Source organism: Haliotis asinina, chromosome 6 (genome assembly GCF_037392515.1).
Source record: "Haliotis asinina isolate JCU_RB_2024 chromosome 6, JCU_Hal_asi_v2, whole genome shotgun sequence".
Classification (NCBI taxonomy): Eukaryota; Metazoa; Mollusca; class Gastropoda; order Lepetellida; family Haliotidae; genus Haliotis; species Haliotis asinina.
In genome coordinates, this window is record NC_090285.1 from 19,548,304 (window position 1) to 19,572,806 (window position 24,503).

General features: G+C 37.4%; 1 protein-coding gene across 1 annotated transcript in view; it reads left to right on the forward strand.

The window, feature by feature from the left end:
* LOC137286377 (spondin-1-like) overlaps nucleotides 1-24,503 on the forward strand; it is a 115,299-nt gene extending 90,796 nt beyond the window's left edge. The window contains exons 5-14 of the mRNA XM_067818193.1: nucleotides 3,122-3,280; nucleotides 4,011-4,162; nucleotides 10,975-11,125; nucleotides 11,997-12,103; nucleotides 14,673-14,916; nucleotides 15,795-16,226; nucleotides 18,501-18,671; nucleotides 19,591-20,109; nucleotides 20,647-20,825; nucleotides 21,607-24,503. Coding sequence (XP_067674294.1) covers nucleotides 3,122-3,280; nucleotides 4,011-4,162; nucleotides 10,975-11,125; nucleotides 11,997-12,103; nucleotides 14,673-14,916; nucleotides 15,795-16,226; nucleotides 18,501-18,671; nucleotides 19,591-20,109; nucleotides 20,647-20,825; nucleotides 21,607-21,654 — 2,162 coding nt within the window. The 3' untranslated portion in view covers nucleotides 21,655-24,503. The remainder of the gene's footprint in view (nucleotides 1-3,121; nucleotides 3,281-4,010; nucleotides 4,163-10,974; nucleotides 11,126-11,996; nucleotides 12,104-14,672; nucleotides 14,917-15,794; nucleotides 16,227-18,500; nucleotides 18,672-19,590; nucleotides 20,110-20,646; nucleotides 20,826-21,606) is intronic.

Consider the following 24,503-nt stretch of genomic DNA (forward strand, 5'->3'; position numbering starts at 1 on the left):
ATATCAGTGCTGACTGCTGCGTGTTGTCTCAGGTTGGAAACAGCATCTTGTGGAGTCAATGAAAGGAAACTAGAACCTCCATGTTTCACCCCTGAATGGTGGATTAATGCTTTAAAGGTTATCCAGTGAATGTCTCAGGAACTGGTAAACGATAGGCTTTTAATGAGCTGTTTGCTGGTGTAGACCAGCAGAACATTGTATTGAAGCACACATACCACCCATGTTGGTTCCCAAAGTCATTTTTCAGAGTTCTCTTTGAAAACAACAACCCTTGGAACTCTTCTATCAGATCCTGTGGTACAAAGCATGTTAGATAAGTCTTTTACCTTTTTCAACGAAATGTGAAAATATTGGTATCTGAGCCATTTTGCCACATATCATTGGGGTCCAATGCAAACGTTTACTGTCTGGACAACACAGGCAAATATGATGGCCTACTGGACAAATGCAATGAAATATTAATCAGGGTCAGAGATTACGAGAAATGATGTGTTCTAACTTTCTGGGCCAATCAAACTGATTTTTGCAATATTGTACCGCTATCTGGGATCACCAGAAATGGGCTTCACATAATGTATCCATGTGGGGAATTGAACCCAGGTCTTGGGCTTATACACCCAGGTACTACGTTACCCAGAAAGATATTTGTACAGGTTGGGGAGTTTACAGGGGGTTGGCGGTGAGAGGGAAAGAGTGAGTGAGTGAGTTGGGTTTTACGCTGCGTTCAGCAATATTCCATCAATATCATGGCATTGGACACCAGAAATAGGTTCCACAATGTGCCATGCTGGCATTCAAATGGCATGACAAGTGAATACATACTTTAACCACTAGGCTACCGCATGGCCCCCGGTATGGGCTGGACCTCAAGATATTAACATATGATAAATCAAACTTCTAAGGAATGATTGCTCGATAAAGGTTGGTTTCAGTAAAACCTCTTTCATGACAACACTTTTTGCTAAGTATCCCAGGATTATCTTTAAAGCTGTATATTGTCCTACCTGAAATGAACCACTAGATACCTTATCAGACATTAAAATCTAAGACTTGTTTGAAAATAAAGGTTTTTGTGAGGAGGTAATATTTTGATTACCCAGATGCACTTGTTGTGTAGTGCACTTAATATGCTTTCCACAGGATGAGGGTCTGATAAGGCGGAGTGTATACACTACATCAAAGAAGTTCTTCATAGTTACCTTTGACCTCCTAAACAGGGCCTCAGTGAAAGTCTATCTTGAACTTAACAATGAGGGGATTAGAATCAGCCATCTAAATAACCCTGCTCCTTTTCAGGTTTAGTGACTACAGATGCTAGAGATAGCATTTAGGAAAGTATCATCCACTCTGATTATCTGAATGTGTTGGAAGGAAACTATCATGTTCTGTACAGGATATCTGATACAGTCTGCATTCATATATTTCGGTGCATTCGCATAAAGCAATGGAAACAGATGTAGGAAAAGGGTATTAGCAATTACTGATTGGATGATTGTTGAGTTGAGTGATTATCTTGGCATTTGCACTGTGTTACAGAGGCAGCCAGGGAAACTAGTAAGATAGCATGCAGATATATGATGACATGTTGTTTCTATCTGGCGACAATGTTGATATAAGAAATATGTCTCTGAGCCAAAACCAGTCTGTGAGCGAACTGGGAGCAAGTTTTATGCCTTTTGTGACGTGTACACTTGTCAATTAAATCAGCCTTGGACAAATCATTATTTGTTTGTTCGACTTTAACAAGCTGGCAGTGATGTGTTTCAGTCAGTTAAGGTGTGTTTTTCTTTAACGGTGTGTGGCCTGAGTTTGGTTGGTGGCAGTTGTTTAAAAACAGTGAAACTGAAGATTTGGGGATAAGTTTTGCATCATTAATTCCTGTCAGTCACAAACTTACTGCTGTCTTGATAGCATATACAACATAATGAGGTTGTAAGTGCTGGAAGCCATTTTGGAAAAACACTTTTTCATTCGAAGACATTCATTTATATTCTTTGAAAGGTGAAGATGAACTGTTATGTTTTCAGCACATCCATGCACAGCCCGCATATCCATTAAATAAATCCAATTTTCAAAATTAGATTTAAACCTCCATCAAGCTTAAGCACTTTTTCAGAAGGAAAATATATTTTCAAAATACTTTCAGTCCCACCCTAAGATTTGGTTATTAAACATGAACTACTGTTAATGACTCTATTGCATGTTAATGAACAGAATAAGACCTCATACCTAATGGAAGAACGAACCATTGAGTATTAGGTGAACGCAATGTCTGAGTGAGTGAGTAAGTGAGTGAGTGAGTGAGGGAGTTTAGTTTTATACCTCAGTAGTGCAGCTATATGGTGGCAGTCTGAAAATAATCATGTCAGACAATCCAATGGTGAATATCATGAGCATTGATCTTGAATGCAATGACATGTGACTGAATGAGTGTCAGTATGACCCAATGATGTGGTTGTCCTGCTCTCTACCACTGGTTTGTGTTTGTCATAGTTATGTTAGCTTCAGTATTACTGATTGTGTCAAACAAAATGTGACCAAACACTGGAAATCATACATTCACTGTTTACTGGTATGTTTTTATACATTCAGGGCCCATTGTACAAAGCACACTTAATGGTAAGGTGATCTTAACTCCCATATTGTAATGCTTAACTTGTGATCTTTGCAATGCTAAGATCGATTTGTTGAATGGGGCTCAGTCTGAATGTCTCTATGAATGTATATAAGTGTTTTCTGAGTTGGAACTACTTTCAAAAACTGCTTTCAAAGCAAACTTAGTGCTAAGGTGATTGAAACAACCATACTGTAACACTGACTTGTGATCATTGTATTGCTAAGATGGCTATAGTATCTACATGAATGTATATATATATGTGGCCATTGACTTAAAACTACTTTCCAAAAACTGCTTTCAAAGCAAACTTAGTGCTATTGTGATCTTAACTACTATTCTGTAACAATGACTTATGATCATTTTATTGCTGAGTTTGCTATCTGGAGCAGAGCCTAGAATGTGTAAATGTATATATGTGTTCTCTGACTTAGAACTACTTTCAAAAAACTGCTTTCATCTTTAAAATTGCAACCTATTCAGTGAGAATACTCGATATATTTTCAGTGACCCAGCAGGATTCTGGGGTCAATGTTCCGGAGAATGCTCCGTCTCACCTGCAGCAGAAGCAGGAATGCTGTGCCTGCGGTCACGCCAAGTATGTCGTCACATTCAAGGGGCTGTGGTCACGTCATACCCATCCCAAAAACTTCCCCACTGGAGACAGTAAGTTTTGTTTGAGTCAATCATTAAAAGTCAGCAAATATTTAGACAATGACATTCAAAGGCTTTTAAAAAAAAATTGAATTGTTTTAAGCCCTTTAAATGTGTAGATGGAAAATAGCACTGAAAAGGTGGTTTGTGGGAATGGCGTCTAGGAATCCTTGTGTAAATATACACAACATGGATAATTAGTAGTATTCAAATAACATTTCTTTTGAAGTCAAAATGTTTTCCTCACCTGTTATATTTGAAATTATAACATTTTATGACATTAGAAAAGTGGAAGGAAAGAATATTTACTTGTGTGTTTGTTATGTGATTTTTTTCATAATTCTTTGATTAAAGTGATGTGGAAATACCATGGGCCTGTTTTCACATAGTTGTCATTAAAACTGTTTTCCCATCCACTGTATTGTGACAGTTGTCAAGGGAAGTGCTTCAGAGTTGAATCTCTTTGTATGTGTCAGGCTCTGCTGGTCATTAAATCTGATATTAAGACCCTTTGAATGTTATCAGTGTTCATCATAGATTGTTTTTCTTCCACTTAAAACTGATCCACAATCTTAGAGATAACCACTTCATAAACCGAGATGGTTAGACTGTATTTTTTAACAGAATAAGATAACTTTGAATATAGCTTTCACTTAGTGAACACCTTTTCTTTAAATTCATTTGTGTTGTGCAGGAAGGAGTTTGTCAGGTTTATTTTTCTAATGGACGATAACTTTTCTAGGTGCATTTCTTCTGCATTGGTCCAACATCGTGGGCGCCTCTCACAGTAATGACTATCGGATCTGGGACTACGGCAGTTATGCCTCCGAAGCTGTGCGAGAAGTCTGCGAATATGGCTCGTCCCGCTCCCTCACAGAAGACATGAAGAGAAATGTAGGTTTCGTTTTCATCACCAAACATTGAAATGTTCAGTAATGATGTGTATAATTTCCTGTTATAGTATATCTCCTGACACAGGGGAGGAGAGAAATGTAAGTATTTTCCGCGACACATACTTAAAGCTTTATACAAGTAATGTTACTGGGTCCCTCCAAAGCATCATCCCTTAAGACATGAAGAGAAATTCATGTGCTGCTTGCATCCACATACTTGAAATGGTACAGAACATATGCACATTTAAAGTACAATGCTAAAAAAATTAAGAAAAATAGAAGTGCTGTCCACAGTGCAAACTTATAACAGTACGAAAATGACACATATTCTGTCTTCCAAGGGTATATTTCTCCAAGACAAGTATAGAATTGTAATTGTTGTTTGCATCGCTATACTTCAGATTGTACAAAAATGATGCATGGTGTATCGATTTAGAGCATAATTTCCCAAGAGAAATGGAAGTGCTTTCAGTTATGTAAATTAAACATTGTACAAGAATGATACATAGTTTTCCTTCAGAGTATAATCTAGACATTAAGATAAAGTTCTGTTTGCAACATGAAAATGTAAAGTTGAATGAAAATGATACATATTGTGTATGTTTAGAAGATCATATCTCAAGACAAGATAATCATTTAAGTTCTGACAACAATGCAACATAAAATGGTGAAAAAATGATAGATAGTTTGTCTTTAAGGTCATAATCTCTGAAAACAAAAAGAGAAATCTACTGTCACAGAGTCATACATACCTAAAATGGAACAAAATGGAGCACATTGTGTTCCTAGAGAATATATCAAATGTTATTTCAACTGGGTTCAATCTAACCAGCCATGTTATAATGCTCTTGTCTATATCTAGTGATTTCATGGGTAGTTAGCTACAAGAATGGCCAAGTCTGGCAACTGAGGACTTGATTGTGTGGAGTAACTCGTGCATCTATGTCCTCATGCATCGCTAGTATACTGACATGACTAGGAGAAAGTTAATGTCAGGTTTACACAGACTGAACAACAGCCCTGCAGGTGATGGGGTCTTACTATAGGCTGTGTGTTTTACAACAATACAATGTACAGTATTAGAGACTGATGTTGTATTGATGGAGTTTTGCCATGTGTGGCGTTAAACGACAAACAAACATCATTTACATAAGCCACATTTTATTTTAAGGATCAAGTATTTATGCTGAAAATAAACTGGGTTGAAAATACTACATGAAGACGTAAAGGACATCCGATTTCATATTATAATTAATCTTATGACAGATTAACAAAAGTTAATTAAAAAATCTGAAGGCATATTAACTTTACTTGTTTAGTTATTTTGAATAGTATATGTATATATACTCACAGAAATGAACAAAGCAATGCACAAAAGTATTCCTATACTCTTTTCCGGGTTTCTTGTATCAGGAAATAATAATTCAGTATGAACTGTTAGCACTAAAAGCAATGTATTAGGATTCAGACATTAGGAAAATGTTAATGGAGAATATTTGTTTCATCATGAATAGTAATAGCTTAGACAAAAAGATAGCAGTTTAAATTGTGATATTTCAAAGAAATGGTTGAAATTAATCAAGCATGGAAGGAAATTAATCTATGGAGGTAAAGGTCCTGTGACAGTGCGGGTTAAAATTGTCCTTCAGTGATTCATGCTTGTCATAAGATGTGACTGATGGGATTGGATGGTCAGACTTGCTGACTTGGTTGACATATGTCATCAGTTCCCAGTTGCGCAGATTGATGTTCATGCTGTTGAGCACTGGATTGTCTGGTCCAGACTTGGTTATTTACATGTGCCGCCATATAGATGGAATATTGCGGTGTAGAACTAAACTCACTCACTATTGAGATGAAGATTAAATGATCTGATGTCAAATATATTCTGAAACAGAGATAGCAAGTACTCATATTATGAGAAAATTAGTCATAGAACAGATACAAATATTTATATAATATGAGACAGTTAGCCATAGAAAAGATATAAATAATTATATAAGATTAGAAATTGTGATATAATTTTATTATTCTTATTCTAGCAAATCCTTATAAATCTTGCAGTGAGTTATCAATCATAAAAACAGTAACATTGGCTCTTAAATGGAAACAGTATCTGAAGTCTGGAAAATTTATAGAGGAACTTTTTAATTCATTTTTTAAGCTGCTCATTTACAGAGATTAAATCACACAGAGTCCACAACGGTTACAAGATATGACATCAAGGTTATGATAAATTAATGGAAGAGCTGTATGATCCAAGTTTAAGCTTCTGAAGTGCAGAGATTAAATTACACAGAATCTTCAGTGGTTACGAGATATGACAGCAGGGTTATGAAAAATTAATGGAAGAACTTTAAATTTATTTTTAAGCTGCTGAGGTACATAGATTAAATTATATAAATTCTATTATGTGATACGCTAGCCCGGTTATCACGACAGTATTTTGTAATACCTGGCAACTTTTCATAAGTAAAACATGTTGCAGGTCAAGTCAGTATCAGGTCAGCCTCAGTAAAGTAATGATAACTGTTGCAAAGGTAAAACAGTTGTGAACGTGTTGATAGGCGAATAGTTTTGATATTTAGCTAAGAAGAAAGCAGTATGATGTTTACACGTGGCAGGGGGTTCCCGAGGTAATTAGCAAGGAGGGACGAGTGGCTACATTGTGTCAATATTGACTACAAAGCAACACTAGAGGTGCCCTCTTGCAATTACAAGTATTCCCATGCCAGTGTTGAACAGAATTACAAATATGCATCCCTCTCAAGTCGACTGATTGTCAGTGATGGCGGCATGCTCCGTGAATGTCAGTTGTGACTTTTTGCCCAAATCTTACAAGTATGCACACTGTTTGATTAATATGGACAAGGACTGTGTATGAGGTGAGATTTGTCAAATGAGGGTGTGGAAGGGTCACAAAGGTCATGGGAGTAAGGGGAGATAACTCTAAATGTTATATTTGGGCCCTGGCATTCTCAAGGGAAATGTCACTAGGTGCTGTGGGTAGTAATTAGGGTCAGGGCATTGAGACAGGTACTTAAAGGTATGGAATGATCAACAATAGTGGCTACTCCCATGTTGTGATGATAGACAGCAAGTATATACTGTACAGTTTAGGTTTCTGACTGTTCAGTGTTGCAGTATTTATGTTGCAAAGAACATGGAATCCTTGCGCAAATATTTTCTGTGCATGGTTCAGTGTCCCTATTTTGATCTTAAAACATTTGGATCATTCACAAGAAACATTCAAGGGAAAAAAAGACTTTCATCTTTTTCTTATTCAAACATGTGCATATAATGATATTTAGATATGTAAAGATATACAATGGTGCTGTTTACTTTGAAGAAATATGAATTTATATTTTTGTTCTGTCCAAATATTGACCGCTGTTGACGTCTTGACCCATAGAGAAACTGTTTTCAACATATATCCAGTTCAGCTATGCCTTTCTTTGATATTTGGAATGTTTAACAACATCTATCTAGTGTATTTTCTTATTGTTGACGCTTGTATTTTCATCAGAGATACCACAACATGGTCTTCTTTTCTAATGGAAAACTTTGAAAATAAACATTTAGCGTGAAAAATGAATAACAATAGTAGGTGACGTAGGCTTGCTGGTTGAAAAATGGGATACAAAGCTAAGGAATCTTTTTATTTGATATTGTCTATGAATAACTTTCTTGAGACGTATTTATTTTTTCCCATAAAATTCTGGATATGATAAACCTGCCTTTTCTTTTCACAAAAGGATACTGAAGTAAGTAAATCATAAATATGATGAATATTCATCAAGTTGTCTTTTTTGCAAAAAATTCTGCATACCATATAAATTCATGGATGTATGCAGTGTGTTAAATAGTTTCAAAGTTTTGTTATACAGTCACTAGCCCACAAAATAATTAACTAGCCCAAAACTTGAATGAAGCCAAAGGTTTCATCATTAAGCTACTAACATGATGAACATTTTAACCAGGACATAACCTTGCATAATTTACAAGTGTCTAGTAACTTCTGAAGTGTGAGAGAGCGATATGTTTAGAAAATGACCCCATGTAAATTCACTAGCTAGTCAAGACAGTGACTGTTGAAATTTAATGACCCAACTGGATTTTTACTAGCCATGAGCTACTGGGCCAGTGGCTATTTTGTACAATAGATGAATGTGATCTCATTCATTGTATCTTGACTGATGTCATATGCATCTCTCAAGTGTGACTATTCAGACAGAGAAAATAAATGATATTGCGTTGCTACTTTTGGGTGTTACAGAGGATTTGGCACTTAGACACTCTTATCAGTTGAAACATCCATCCAATGCTGTCAGTTCTGAATGAAATTGAAGCCTTTGAATACCCTGTTGGCCATTGAAATTATTATCTACAGTTGGCCAGATGTATACTATGCAGTCAATTATTCCAGGGGAATGGTTAGCTATGCAGCCTTAGACTTTGCAATTTACTGTAATCAGTTACATCCTTTGGACATGTCAGAAACTGATGATCATTGGCTCAAATCCAAATTTGTCCTGATACTGTTTCTAGGAGTTTTAGCACTATATTAGTGCCAAGTGGTAAGCATCTAAGATCTGCAACAATTTGCCCTCATGTCCCACATCAGTGAGTGAGTATGGTTTTATGCCACTTTTAGCAATGTTCTAGCAATATCACAGCAGGGGGTACCCAAAATGGGCTTCACACATTGTACCCATGTGGAGAATCAAACCTGGGTCTCAGCATGATGAGCGAATGCTTTAACTGTTAAGTTACCCCACTGCCCCCTCCCACATGAAAATAACACACTGTGATATAGGTTTTAACGCTTTTTCATGCTACACCCAGCTCACTCACTCATAACAATTTTGCAAATTCAGGGGTTCAAATATCCCATCGCCTGATGCCTGACCCTGAGTCAGTTTTCATTTCAGCAATCAAATAATGGTATCTTACTTGTCCTTCGGCTACTAGATTATTCCTGCTTGCAGTTTCAAACAGCAAATAAACTTGAATTTCATTTCATATCTGCTCAAAATGTTGCTATTAAATTTAAGAATGCCCCTAAAGTAGAGTTATCTTTCTTTGCTATTTATCACTTCACAATAAATAGTCCGGTGAACAATAACTTCAAATACCTTGTTGACTTATTCTTTCATAATTACAACATCATGATTATGTCATAAATATCAGGGCAAGTGTAGAATCAGTCAGGACCAGTTACTTTCTTCAAGTCGCTTGCCCTGTGTCAAGTGGCTTTGAAAAGAGATTTTGAACCCCAGAAATTTTAGAGGAGGCAGCTGTGGTGATTTCCTTGAATGACTGTCACCTTTCAAATTTGCTATGCATAAAAAAATGTAGGCTGTTGATTAACATCAAAACTACTCGTAAATTCATCTTTGATGGTAGAGCACTTCCAATTTAGATGTAGACATCACCTTTTGACCTGTGTCAGTCATTATCTGAACAGCTGAACTTGAAACTTTACTCTTTAAATCAAGATAATTGATAGTAGATTGATAGGCTTCAGCTTAATTAGGTGTAATTATAAATAAATAATTACTTTTGTCAAAATACCTTTAAAAAGAAATGTGAAACTTGGAAAACAGAGACAATCTTAAGAAAGCATAGCTGGTTGAATGAAGCTTTCAAACCTGTAACACTAGACAGCTTATCTCTGACTCAGTGTCATAATCTCGAAAGAGATAGCTATCTCTAACACCAGTCCCAAACCGTCATGTTAACCACTAATATTACATATTTACACCATGAATGAGACATATATTTCACGATAAAGAGGATGGCAGTGAAATTGGATTCTGTACCTTGTCTACCAACAGCACTTTGGCCAAAGTTTATTTTATATTCAGCAACCTTTTGACCCAAATGTCACCTCCCAGGAAGCCTAATTTTAAGGAGAATGTTTTCTGTATATTGTATACAATTCTGTTTTCTGCCCTCTGTGTGTGTTGTAATGTAAGATTTTTGTATAACACTGCTTGTGCAGTCGTAGTATATTTGCTTGGATTACATTTTTCGTAAGTGTAATGTTCCTGTTTTATGCAGTAGTAGTTTATTTGTTTGATTAGATTTTTCATGAGTGCAACATTCCTGTTTTAGGCAGTTGTAGTTTATTTGTTTGGATTAGATGTTTCGTAAGCGCAATATTTCTGTTTTAGGTTGAAGATTTTGTTTCAAGATATGTGGTTGTCATATGATTTATCTGTTAAAGGAGATAAGGCATCAAGTACATGTTATCATCACAGATACCAAATTAACTCTAAATGCAATATTTCTGTCACTTGTTTCTAAATACAGATAAGTACATGAATGTCTGACTTTTTTGAGGAATATATCACAAGTAATGTTGGACTTTTGATGAAATATGTAAGATTTTAAAATACTGATTATAAATGACAAGGATTTTAAGATTATTTGAATTGTATGAATACCTGTGTGGTATATTTCAACATTTAGACTCTCCAGCTGCTAATGGTGTGTAATACATCCTGGGCTGTTTTAGTATGAGGGTTACATCAGACTTATCAATAAATTACCAATTGTTCACCTGTGTACACTGCAGTCTGAGACACCAGTTCCAGATGTTGGAGTACTGTATGTGATTGTGATGTTGGTGAATGATTGTTCAAGATAGTATTTCATAAAGACACCAATCTCTAGATGTTGGAGAAATGTCTGTGGTTGTAATGAAGGTGAATGCATGATAGTTCAAGATCTTGTGATATTTCGTCTGTACCAGACCCAAGTGTGGGAGTATTGTATGTAGTTTTGACAATGGTGAATCTTGTCCAACAGAGCAAGAAGATCCGCACTGTGGTGAAGACGGATTCCCTGTGGGGTCCAGACCGGATCCTTGATTCCGTGGATGCAGTCTTCACAGTCAACACTAAGAAGCATCTTCTTTCTCTTCTCACCATGATTGGGCCCAGCCCGGATTGGTGCTTAGGTAAGACCTATATGAGTCCATCTTTTTCCATTCCTATGGAGAAAGATTTCCAATGTTCATGTTTCCTTTTCATGTATGGCATACATCTGAAGTATTTCCTTCCAACATGTCATACATCTGAAGTATTTCCTTCCAACATGTCATACATCTGAAGTATTTCCTTCCAACATGTCATACATATGGAGTCTTTCCATCCAACATGTCATACATTTGAAATATTTCCTTCCAACATGTCATACATTTGAAATATTTCCATCCAACATGTCATACATCTGAAGCTTTTCCATCCAACATGTCATACATTTGAAATATTTCCTTCCAACATGTCATTCATTTGAAATATTTCCTTCCAACATGTCATACATCTGAAGCTTTTCCTGTCCAACATGTTATACATGCTATAATATTTTTCATTAACCAGTGATAGAGTGAGAAAGTTTGCTATTGAAAATTATTCAGCAGTAATGATCTCAAGCAGCTGTAGAAGTCAGAACACTACTTTCCTGGTGGCTATACAGAATTGTTAAGGTAGAACAAATAATGATGGAAGGACCCAGTCATCAGAGGAGAGGCAGACAATGTTAACACTACATGCTATCTTGCTGTGTGTACTGGATAGGAGTAGAGAGATTTATATCATAATACTCTTGTAAGAGACTGATATCATAATCACACCCTCACCCCTTACCACGACTGGGACCAGGCTAGACTTGTGTTTAGACGGAGTGGCAAATCATATCAAAGGCATGGTGAGGTAATCGTTTAATCAAATATGTTCCATCTTTAACTCCAGTGAGGTCTTACCATTCCATAAACACTGCCCAGTTCCATAGTGTGGTTGCCAGTTTGTTATACTGTTCTTATTTTACAGGAATTAGTGCCTTTGACATGTGCCAGAAGAACTGTACTTGGGCCGACAGCCAGGAGATTGACTTGTACCCTTGGGATGCTGGAACTGATAGTGGAGTATCATACGAGGTATGGGAATTTGAGTGATTTGGTTGGTTGTTGTTACATGTTGCACTCAGCAATATTCCAGCTTTATGCAGCTGTCTGTAAATAATTGAGTCTGGATCAGACAATCCAGTGATCAACATCATAAGCTTGATCTAAGCAACCGGGATATGATGACATGTCAACCAAGTCAGCATGTCTGACCATCTATCTTGTTAGTTACCTCTTACGATAAGCATGGGTTACTGACCAATTCTAACTCAAAAATCTTTGTCAAAATTTTGGTCAGCACATTAAAATCTGTTGTTAACTAGTGTACCAATATACTGATATCATAAAAGGTGGGATAAAAACACATGAGTTTTCATTATGACTCAACATTTGTATTGATTCCTCATTGCATAGATTTTGTTCAACTATGAGACCAGTTTAGGTCTCATTTAAAGATCTCTAAATGTCAGAATAACAGAATAGCAACAGAATTCTGAATAGCAACAGAATAACCTTTCATATGACCGATCACAGCATCGCTTACCAGGTCAGAATAACCTTTCATCTGAAGTCAGATTGTATTTTTAATCATACAACCTTGAAGAGGTCAACAAGGATTATGCAGAAGAACAGTTATGGTTTGTAAGACCAATTCTGTAAAAAACGTCAGTTTCTCATTTCAGCTGGATGTATATTTGAAATGGAAGATCTGTTTCATACCTCATGTAACAATATGCCCTCAGTTGGCTGATGTTAGCTTTATTTTATTGATCAGTCAGTCTTTCACTCATGATCCCTAACACATTGACCACAGATTTTTGTTAGACAATGCTTAGTCTCTGAATAGATATAATTTTGATAGAAACAAACAATTCCTTTTAAACTGAAAAGGAGCTCCAGTGGGAGATTCAGCCACCTGAGGAAATCTAGGCTTGCTTCATTTTGTTCTTTAGTGAAAAAATCCAGTTTAAGGACTGAAACAGACTAATCTTTGGTTAGTGGGAGCTTGAGCACAGATCTTGAGTCAATAGACTTTGAATAGACTTGCACAAGTGACTAAGATAATAATTAATAGTTTAAATGACTATTTGTAAAATATAGAAATAACAGACTGGCATACCGTTGCATATCTACACTTGACTCTTCAAAGAATAGAATTACCATACATCCATGGGCTTAGCATAGCAAGGCCGAGATTTGGGCTGACTTGATCAGTATGGTGTACATGGCAATAATATAAATCCTTATGTAGTCTATTATAGAAATATGTGAAGTGTCTTCATGCAGTGAATTATGAACAAGGAGGACAGAATAAAATACTTGACATAAAAAATGTCAAATGTTCCCAGTTAAAGCAAATGTCTACCATGACAAGTATCTACTTTGTATCATCGACGTATTCAGAATATTATCAGAGAATCATTTTGCAAATTTCAAATTTCAAATTTCAAATTGAATTTTCAAACACCTTGATTCCTTGAGTGTCCCTGACCTCATTGTTCAAAATCGGCATCACACACACATATGTTTTAGAACGCCTGTTCTTTAATGACTCCTGAAGCAATTCAGCTGTTCTCCTTGTTTTAAGTAAAGAAATATATTGCTTGGATGTCTAGACTGCCAATTCTACCTGTGACTTGTGAATGGTGCCTGACAAGCTCCTGTTCTGTTATCTGTGTACGATCTGATGAGAGTGGAGCCAAAAACAGCTTTATGATGCAGGGGGGTCGATCTGGAGTCAGACTCACACGGAATTAGACAAAACATACTACAAATATGTGCAGAGTGACATAATGGTTAATTGATTGCAACCACCCACATAACCACCCATTTCCGGAGAAATTAACTTTTTGTCAGTAAGTCAAATAGAATTTATTTGAGACGTGAAATGTGTTTGAAAGTTCCATTATAAATTGTTATATTTTTAGAAACAAATTAGTCTTGAAGTCAGCATAATGACGTTGGGATATGATATATAGTTTCTAAAATTAATTATTGCTGTTTGGTATAGCATTCATTTTTTAAACAAGTGAAAAAGTAAGGTTTAGTTTTTTAGAAAAAACAGCTGTATTTTTATTGAAACTGTGACAAATTTGAGCAGTTTTAATTTAGCAAGTGTAAATGAAGACTAGTAGGACATATTTAGAACAGACTCAGTCATAGATCTTGTTGATTGCATGAACAAGGTGTATTGACCTTTTAACAGAGAGTCCCTTTAAGTCTTGTGTCCTCTGCTCAGGTCCACTTGAATGTTTCGACATTATAGAGTCTCTGTAGACAATCATATGCTTTAGAATGTTTTGTATAGTTAAGACAGATATCAGATGGTTGTGGTATTTCATGATTTGGAAATAGTTTTAACAAATCTTTATGATTTTACCCAGTTTTAGTCAGTTTACAACTGTATTATCATGGCCTGTAAATAATTGGGTGGAGCAATCAGTTAGTGGGCATACTGATCCAAACCCCCACAGTCCACATTTTGTTGCCACCTACATCATGCAGTGGCATACTGGAGACCTAATTCTTCCATGTGTCATAGGGGAACCCTGTTTTCAGCATGTGGACATTTTTTAAACAAAGTTAAACTTGACCATTTCAGTCTCCCAATCAAGAAACTGAACCAAAGGAGCAAATCCATTCAATCACCAACTCCATCATTAGGAATCGTGCTTCACCATTCTTTGGGCCAAACCCAATCAAACCGATGGGAAGGCTGATTCTGAAGAAAACCTATGAGGCATGCACCAGTGATCATGGTGAGACCAACTCTGCAGAGGAGTCCCCCAGCACGGATGAACTGGTCAGCGAGATGAAGAAGAAGATGATGATGCAGAAGAAGCAGCGTAAGTTGTCACTGTGTAGAACAGAGTGTAACAGTTGTGTGTAGAGTCACTGTGTAGAACAGGGTGTAACAGTTATGTATAGAGACAAAAGTGTAGAGCAGAGTGTAACAGTTGTGTATAGAGACAAAGTGTAGAGCAGAGTGTAACAGTTGTGTATAGAGTCACTATTGAGAACAGAGTGTAACAGTTGTGTGTAGAGTCACTGTGTTGAACAGAGCATAACAGTTATGTATAGAGACAAAGCATAGAACAGAGTGTAACGGTTGTGTATAGAGACAAAGCGTAGAGCAGAGTGTAACAGTTGTGTATAGAGTCACTATTGAGAACAGAGTGTAACAGTTATGTATAGTCAGTGTAGAACAGAGCATAACAGTTATGTATAGAGACAAAGCATAGAACAGAGTGTAACAGTTGTGTATAGAGACAAAGTGTAGAGCAGAGTGTAACAGTTGTGTATAGAGTCACTATTGAGAACAGAGTGTAACAGTTATGTATAGTCAGTGTAGAACAGAGCATAACAGTTATGTATAGATACAAAATGTAGAACAGAATGTGACAGTTGGGAACAGAGGGTCACAGATAGGTACAGCATCACAGTTTTGCAAAGAGTGTGACAGTTGGGAACAGAGGGTCAAGGATAGGTATAGTGTCATAGTCCGAGTTGGTTATATAGAGGATGAGAGTTTGGCATAGAGAGGTAGAGTCAGGCACTGAGGCCTACAGTTGAGAAAAGTGGATGAGAGTAAGTTCGAAAGGGTTAAAAATGTACCATTGAAACAATGTGTGTTAAGACTTTCAGCTTGAAACGCAATTATTCAGGAGGGTTGACAGGATTATTTGGCTTTTCAAATGTTTCCATTCTAAAATATGTTTTTCAGAAATGGAGAAATGTGCCACTAGTCAGTGGAATGAATGGGGAGACTGCTCCAACCCATGTGGAAACGGCATGCGACAACGCCGGCGGATGTTCAAGAACCCTGGCATCACTCAGTCCATGTGCAATGTGGAGATGATGGAGAAGGAGACGTGTGTTGGAAACACGGGCTGCAATGCCAAACGTCGCAAGTTGCACAACTTCAAGTTCCGGCATTCGAAGGGGGTTGATCTCAACAACATGTGTGCTGTGACACCATGGTCTGATTGGTCGCCCTGCAGCCGCACTTGTGGCCTTGGGATGAAGGAGAGGTGGAGGATGTTCTTAAGGAAATCCCACAGGACAGACGACTGTGGCGTACATCTCCAGGAGAAGGATCTCTGTAGAGGCACCATCCCAGACTGTGACATGGCAGCCAAGATGAAGAACTACACTGGTGAGTAGGGGACTCTTGAAGGGTCATAGTAGGATTGCTGTGTTTGAAATGCTAGTCTAGGAATACAATACATCCATAGTTCAGTCAGGATTTTTCATAACTAGCAGATGGACTAAGTGTTGGTTAAATGACAGAAGTGGCAGAAAGAAAATGAAAATAGAATGTTTCAGGGTCTGTGAGACAAACTATTGCAGGGTTAGTCTGTCCCACAGTCCCTGAACTGCATTATTTTCCCTCCTGCCCATCCAGCAGTGCTGAAACCGTCACTGAAGCAAGTCTAGATTTCCTCAGGCTCAGGTGAAGCTTCCATCTCAGTGGGACTCCTTTTGCAACTAAAATAGCATTAATTGTTTCTATCAAAACTTATATGCAGAGACTAAGCATTAGTCTGTTACTGTGACTGCAAACTGACATGAACGGTGGTCCAATACTTATATCATCTGTATCACAAGGAATCCTTGACTAGCCCTGGTCCAATACTTAAGTCATCTGTAACACAAGGAATCCTTGACTAGCCCTGGTCCAATACTTAAAGGTCACATGCAACGTAAAACACAACTTTGCAGATTCTGGTACCTTTTGGTATGCAATTACCGAAACGAATAATAAAAAATGCCAATTCAATCTATAAAGTTGAAAAAAACGCGATGAAAAAAAAGCCCGCGAAATCGGAGTTCAAACGTTTCACTAAATTCCCCCCAGCGCTGGGGGGAAAACTGGTTTCAACAGCTGTGCTGCGCTGCGTCCATAACGCATGCGCAGTGAATAGATTCGTGGAGCTTGAAACAGTATGCATACTGAGGTCGTGAGCAGTAGTCTAATCTTGGTTGTGTACACAAACAAGTAAATAATCTGCTCGTTACGTAAAAAAAAACATGTTGATTGTGGTGAGCAGTCTCTGTCACAGAGAAAGCTCAGTGTCTGGTTTATTCACACCTATATGTCTGCCTGCCTGTCTGCTAAAGACAACATGCAATACACAGTTTCAGTCATTGACCACGTGCGATTTGAACTTAACACCTATCAGACTATACGACATAAAGAAAATAAGCTGATTTATGACTCGAGCACCCGAGTCCCGTGTCTGCCACATTATGTAATTAGGCACGTATGATACACATGACATGTTTTTATGTCTGTGGGTTGCAAACAAACTACATCCATTTTTTTCGGATGACTGGATCTGACGGAAACTGGTGCAAACTCTTGTCAGTTTCAAGTCCTGCCTTGTACTTGGACGAATGACAGATTCCAGCCGCGCAGTAGTTTACTATCTCTACTGACATGATTTTTTTATTGGATGGAGCGCAAATTCAGAGAATATGTATTTTCCAAACCCAACATCTCTATATACATTCTTCATGGATAACAACTTCTTTTAGTGTATATGATTTTGTTTGACAATTGTATATGAATCCATACTGAAACGACGGATCAAATACACTAAAAGAAGTTGTTATCCATAAAGAATTTTACTTTCTGGTGACTGGCTATACTTCTAAAATGCCCATCAAACAGATCATCTTTCTGTACACACAATGAAACCTAGCATATCAGCAAATGAAACAGCCAATCGGAAGCCGTCGTTTCACTTGAGTGCATATCCACCCGCTATGGCTGGGTTCGGTCTCCCGAGGGCTTCGTTTCGGGGGAAGTAAGCCCAAGTACAAAATATTGCACTTTTGAATCGCGATTGTACGCTTGTAATTGTGTTTATCTGTGTTTTTAAAAGGAGCAGTGTATATTATATGTCATGAATAAGTGATATATGTGTTTTAATTATGTTTGATTTTTTGGTTGCATGTGACCTTTAAGTCATCTGTAACACAAGGAATCCTTGACTACCCCTGGTCCAATACTTATGTCATCTGTAACACAAGGAATCCTTGACTACCCCTGGTCCATTATACCTAATGTCATCTATATAACACGGAACCCATGAGTAGTCCTGGTCCAATATGTGATGTCATTTGTATAACAAGGAATCCTTGGCTAGCCCTGGTTCAATACTTAATGTTATCTGTATAACAAGGTACCCCTGACTAGTCCTGGTCTAATATTTAATGTTATCTGTATAACAAGGTACCCCTGACTAATATTTAGTGTCATCTATTTAACAAGGAACCTTTCACTAGCCCTGGTCCAGTACTTAATGTCATCAATGTGAGAAGGAAATGAACCCGTGGCTTTAACACAGACCCTGCATCTGTGACAGGTTGCCAGATTGTGACAAAAATGCTACAATAATCCCACTGACTTCTGCCCTTCTTCCAGCCATCTGCAACGAGGATGCCGACACAGGTCCATGTCGGGGTATGTTCATCAGGTGGTTCTACAACGCTTCAATGCAGAAATGTCAAGCATTTACCTATGGAGGTTGCCGTGGAAATGAGAATAAGTTTGACACACAGGAGGAGTGTGTGGAGCTGTGTGCTGAACATATGAGTAAGTTCTGTTCATCAACAAAATGTCAACTTTGGAATAGTGATGATAAATTTCAGTTCAGTAACTGGATTCTGTCAGTTTCAGGCCTCCTTGTTAATGATCTATATGTAATAGTTTTATGTCATGAAAATTGCTAATGATTTAGGATAGAGGGAAGTTTTGTCATTCAAATGTTCACAGGTCAAGTTGAGGTTAATGGTAATGACAGTGCCATGATTGAAGTACTGCTCTTAATAACTGCATCGTTACTCCATCATTCATTTCCATTAGTGTAACACATGTTATGCTTGGGATTACACTTTCTTCGTAAAGTACAGATTCTTGTACTTTTGATGGGTTGAGTCCTGTCCGGGATTCAAACACACACCCTCAGAATCAGGCATCTAATCCCCAGTGGAAGTCGTGGCTGAGGGGGTTAGGTGACTGACTTTGTGTTGTTATAATTTTTTCAACACATGGATAATATTTATAAATATATAATATTTGACAACTTATCATTAGCTCAAGAAAACAAAAGCAGTTCACTATGACCATCTTCCGGTGAGAAGCTTATGCTGTAGTTTTTCTGTTTGGGTAAATATTCTTTAAATGCTTGCAGCTGACCCTGAAGGTCAAATTCATAATCAAGGGCATACACTGAACACAGTATCTTGTTCAGGGTGATGTTTACTGTTGTCAGATGAAATTTGGTATGAATAGGTTGGGAGGTTGACATAAAAATGTTCTTGAGCAACCTTCATTGATGGCGTATGGACCAACTTGCTCGAGTGGTGGCCATTTTCCCCAATCTTTGAAAATTATAACAAAAGAGATATCATCAATGGTAATGCATGTTTTAGTGAACTGCAGAGGAGGTGAACCTCTAGATAGATACAATATTGATACCTTTATTATCAGCGCATGTTTTTGTGAACTGCAGTGGAGGTAAACCGCAAGAGGATGATGATCGAGAAACAGATGATGATGAAGAAGCAGATGATGCAGAAACAGATGATGCAGAAGCAGGAGATGATGAAGAAACAGGCCATGATGAAGAAACAGCAAATGGAAGCTGAAGAAGATGAAGAAGGACAGTCACTGATATTCTCGCACATGGACCTGAAGACATTGATGATGAAGAAGAAGATGATGCAGCAGTCGGCCAACTTGAAGATGGAGAGGGCGCTTTCAGACGAGATCAAACGCAGGAGGAAGGAGAGGCGAATGATGAAGCAGAAGAAGAAGATGGAGAGGAGGAAGAGGCGACACAGGAAGGAGCATTCGAGGTCAGGGGTTAACTGCATGGTCACCCCGTGGTCTGATTGGTCAGAATGTTCAGTCACGTGTGGGAAGGGCATGATGACCAAATCGAGGATGATCAAGGTGCAGCCTCAGAATGGTGGCCGGAAGTGCCCACGGAAACTCGTAAAGAAGAAGAAGTGTAAAGTGGACAGATGCCGTAAGTAGTCCTGAGGCATACTTGGAAAGGAAGTAGGGGTGCAGAAGTAAAGATCATCTTCATTTGTTTTTCACAAACTTAAGCAGCAAACATCAAGATGGCACTTCGGATATTGGGTGCAAGTTTGGTATAGATCTGTATTCAAATTCTCATCTGTATTGAACTCTTGTTATATTTAATAAAAATCAGAAAGTTGATGTCAGTGAAAGTATACTTTCCTGTATCTGAGGAGGCAAATTTATATCAAATTCAGTGATGTTGTCACTTGTTTCGATCACTGCAATTTGATTTGTTTTGCATTAAGTTCTAGGGTATTTTATATAGCAGAAATTTGATATGATACACTGGAACTGGTGATAATGTTGCTTGTTTCAGTCAAGAAACACTGCAATTTAATTGGCTTCTATTTGTAGCCAACCACCAAGCTGGAACAAACGTGAAAACTATTTTGGGTAGAGGTTTCTGGATATTTTATCAAACAGAAATGATACATGATACTCTGGATAATTAAAGATTATTGAATCATCTATTCTTCAGCTATTGACTGTGAGCTGAGTCAGTGGGCAGATTGGCAGGAGTGTTCTGCCACATGCGGCAAGAAATCTGTCCAGGTTCGGCGCCGAAAAGTCCTGCAGAAGGCCAAACATGGCGGTATTCCCTGTGCAGCTCGGAGGGAGAAGAGGTTCTGCAGTTTGCCGATGTGCCCCAATGAAGATGTATGAGTCTAACAGTATATTATAGATGAGTCTAGGAGAATATAAACCTGCTTTATGACACAACACTGTAGGTAGGGTGACGATTCCACTCCATAATAATGGTCATCAAGGCAGTGACAGATGAAAGCAATTCAATCTCTCCCCAAAAGTTTGCATCCATCCAAGTCTGTTTCTATTTTTCTGCATGGCATGAATTAAATACATTGCAGGAGCATGTAACTTAAGTTTTACTTTTTCTAAGAATCTCTCTAAATCCAAACATTTAGCCCTATTTCTGTTGCTATCCTCATTTCAGATGTTCCTATGACATGCTGGTCAGCAATGCTAATTCTGTTTGCTTAGATCATTGTCTCTTGCATGAATATTATCAAAATTAGTTGTGTGACTAATATTACATGGTGCTATATCTATGGTGAAACTAGTAATGGCGGATATCTTGATGGAAATAATAATAACACAAATATATAATATGATCTCATTATTACATTTTTTAGTGTTTTCTGTGTTTTCTTGGATGTTGAAATTCTTGCTTTTAGATAGCTTCTGTGTTTTGGTCGCTTTTCTGTTCATTGTCCAAATACTGTAGTTTTAACCCTTTCAAAGGCAGTTTCTACTCTAACAGCACAATTTTGTGTAGTTTGTAGACAGTCACATTTGGAAGGGTTAAACTGTCTGTGGCACAGTGTCTCGCGTTGCAACCAAAGACATGGCACCATGGGTAATATCATTGACGCAATGTCCAGGATGGGAATAATATGGGTTAATTTATGTACTTTTTCAGTTGGAGAAGGATATGCGTAGGTTTATGCTCTTCCATCGGCGCTACTAACCAATCAATGTTTGCGCTCCTGCAACCATGTGACCTCTAGTAACCAATCGGCAGCAAGACTTCAATACATCGTGCCTTGACCTCTCATAGGGAAGAGGCCACTATCTTGCCAAGCAAGAGCAAGCTATCATATCAGAAACTCAGTCTTGTGACATAGAGGACCGGTGCTTCGGTGTGTGCAACTGATGAATTTCAGAGCGTCTGTTGCCGAAACTCAACAAGACTTCAGTTAGTTCAGTAAATGGTCCACTGTTGGAAGACTGTTGGCTGACCTGCCTTCTGTACATAGATGTACCTTGTGTCTGTTTGTGCCTTGTTAGAACTGTGACAATGTGTTCATGCATGCATGTAGTTCTGTATCCCGACGCCAGCCCTGCCTGTATATGCTACCCTCCACCTAGCATCGAGCAGGTGTGCGACACTAACCCTGCGCTCTGCATGTATTTAATGCCACCTGTATCAGCAACCAGCTTGTCCACTACCTTGTGTTTCAATTTAATAGGTTATGTGCCTTAAGTACATTACATCAGTACTGGATGACTAAACATTATACAAGTAAAAAGCAATGAATTAGCATTGTGTACTTTTCAAGTTCAAGGATGAATTGATTTCTTTCATTCACTGATCTATCTGCACTGCAGTTTCTTTAAGAGTAAGTGATATTTGTAAGACTGAGTTAATACTCTCAGCTACGACAGTAACAGCAATCACTCCATGTGCACCATGCACCGCCAACGTATCCTGTCACAGCACTTCACCATTTGTTGCTTAGCTGGTCTAAGGGAGGTAACTCCAAATATGCAGAATCCCAGCAATAATGTCTGAAGCTATAGCTGGGTTCCTTCTGTGCACGTTCACGAACTTCATAAGCATATTTATAATGCTGATACTTATTACAAGGGTAACTTGTTATCCATGTTTTTAAATACCATAATATGATGTTTTTATGGGTCACAAGATTTTCGTCACTTTGAATCACAAGTTCTGTTTCAGGGATTTTACTGTCTGTATAATGCAAATTTGATCAGAATTTTTAACTCTGATTTTGTTCACTATCCTTATCCTAAGATTCTAACAGATATACTGACAGCAAGCTCTGCTAAATCCATGATACACTTTAAATTGTAAAATTTTCATATGAATAAGAAATATTTCCTGAAAAATTATGATTTATTTTAAAAGATGTTGTACCATATTTTACATCAGCCATTTCTCTGAAGTACACCTGCTTGAAGATTAAATCTTTATGTTGCAGAGTTTTAACATGAAATGTCAGTTGAATTTCAAAGTAAAACTGAATAATAAATATTTTTCTGATCTCATTATAGCAATGCTTCATTTCTAATCCAGCAAGCTCACAAAATAACTGTTAACTGGAAATACTCTGCAGTGTTAAATTCACAGTTCATGCTGTTCATACCGTAGTTATCCTAATAATTTACACACTTACTTAATATGTACCAAAAACGATACATGGATAATGACTACTCTGGAGCAAATGTTGAGCAGTGGGTTACAGTCATATTATCTCAACCCACTACTTTGATATTTGTAATTTTAATAGGTTCATTTTTTTAATGATTACTCCTTTTATTTGAAAATGTTGCACTCAGAGTTGTTTCATTATGTCTCATTGAGTAATTTCTAAAACAATTATCAATAAATTCATGTTATCTCGGTGTATGACACATATTGTATACTGCCACAGTGATTGATGTGGAAATTGTAAATGCATTTTAAAAATAATGTCATGCAATCAAATCAGGTCAGACATACTGTTACAACATATTTCAGGTTCTTCTTATTTCAGATTTAGTATTTGCAAAGTGATTAGTTTTCAGGACAACAGCACCTGTAACTAGGGAAGACCCACTCTGTGTTTATGCAGTCTCTTAGGGATGAGAATCGACTCACCTGACACCCCTGGTTCAAATAATGAGATGTTCCTTTACTTTGATGTGAAGTATACTGATTTTTGTTTATGGTATTTTCACCTATGAGTATTTTCCTTCAGAGAAAAGATTGTTTCATTATTTCTCAGATGGTAAGGTGTGCTTTGAGGCTGGTGGTCCTCGTCAAGTTGTAAAGTGCTTTCATTGTATATTGTAGATAGAAAAGTTGTTATTGAACGTTGATGTACATTGTTTTAGAGAGGGTAGATATTAAGCCAGCTGCCTGCATCATTCCAATTAAGTTGTTTGTTACTGTATTCAACATATTAAGCATCCCTACCAGAAAGTCTCAAGTTCGGTTACCAATTCCATTTCATTTGAATTAAAATGAGATAGAACTTTATATACTGAAAAAAATATATATATACAAATATGAAAATTGTCACTGCACAGTGAAAACCTCTTTAACTTACAGGATGATTGAAAAGAAATAGATTAAAAATCTTGCAACACTTAAGGTGTGGGGCTTAATAGATTGAATATGGTACTTGAGTTTGATTGCTGAAATCATTCTTTTTACATTTGAGTGATATGGATCGTAAGTTGATGAAAGGATATTATCTCCTGGAAATGTTCATCATTAATCATCATCAAGATGAAGAAGACACAGTGTGATGAAACAAGTGATTGATAGTATGAGTATTTGTTCATATATGACACTGAATGTGTCAGGTCATGGAGAAGTGTTATTGATCCAGGCATGCACAATCCATCACATGCAGCCATTGTGACCACACACAATGACAACTGGCTCTGGATTGTAGAGAACAGATATTGCACAAACTGATATCTTGACTGAAACCTGAGCAAGCAACAAGACAACTCATGATGCATTTCAAGCATATTCAGAAATTAATGGAATGGTTTCAGCAATTTAAAATTTCGTCATAAATAAAA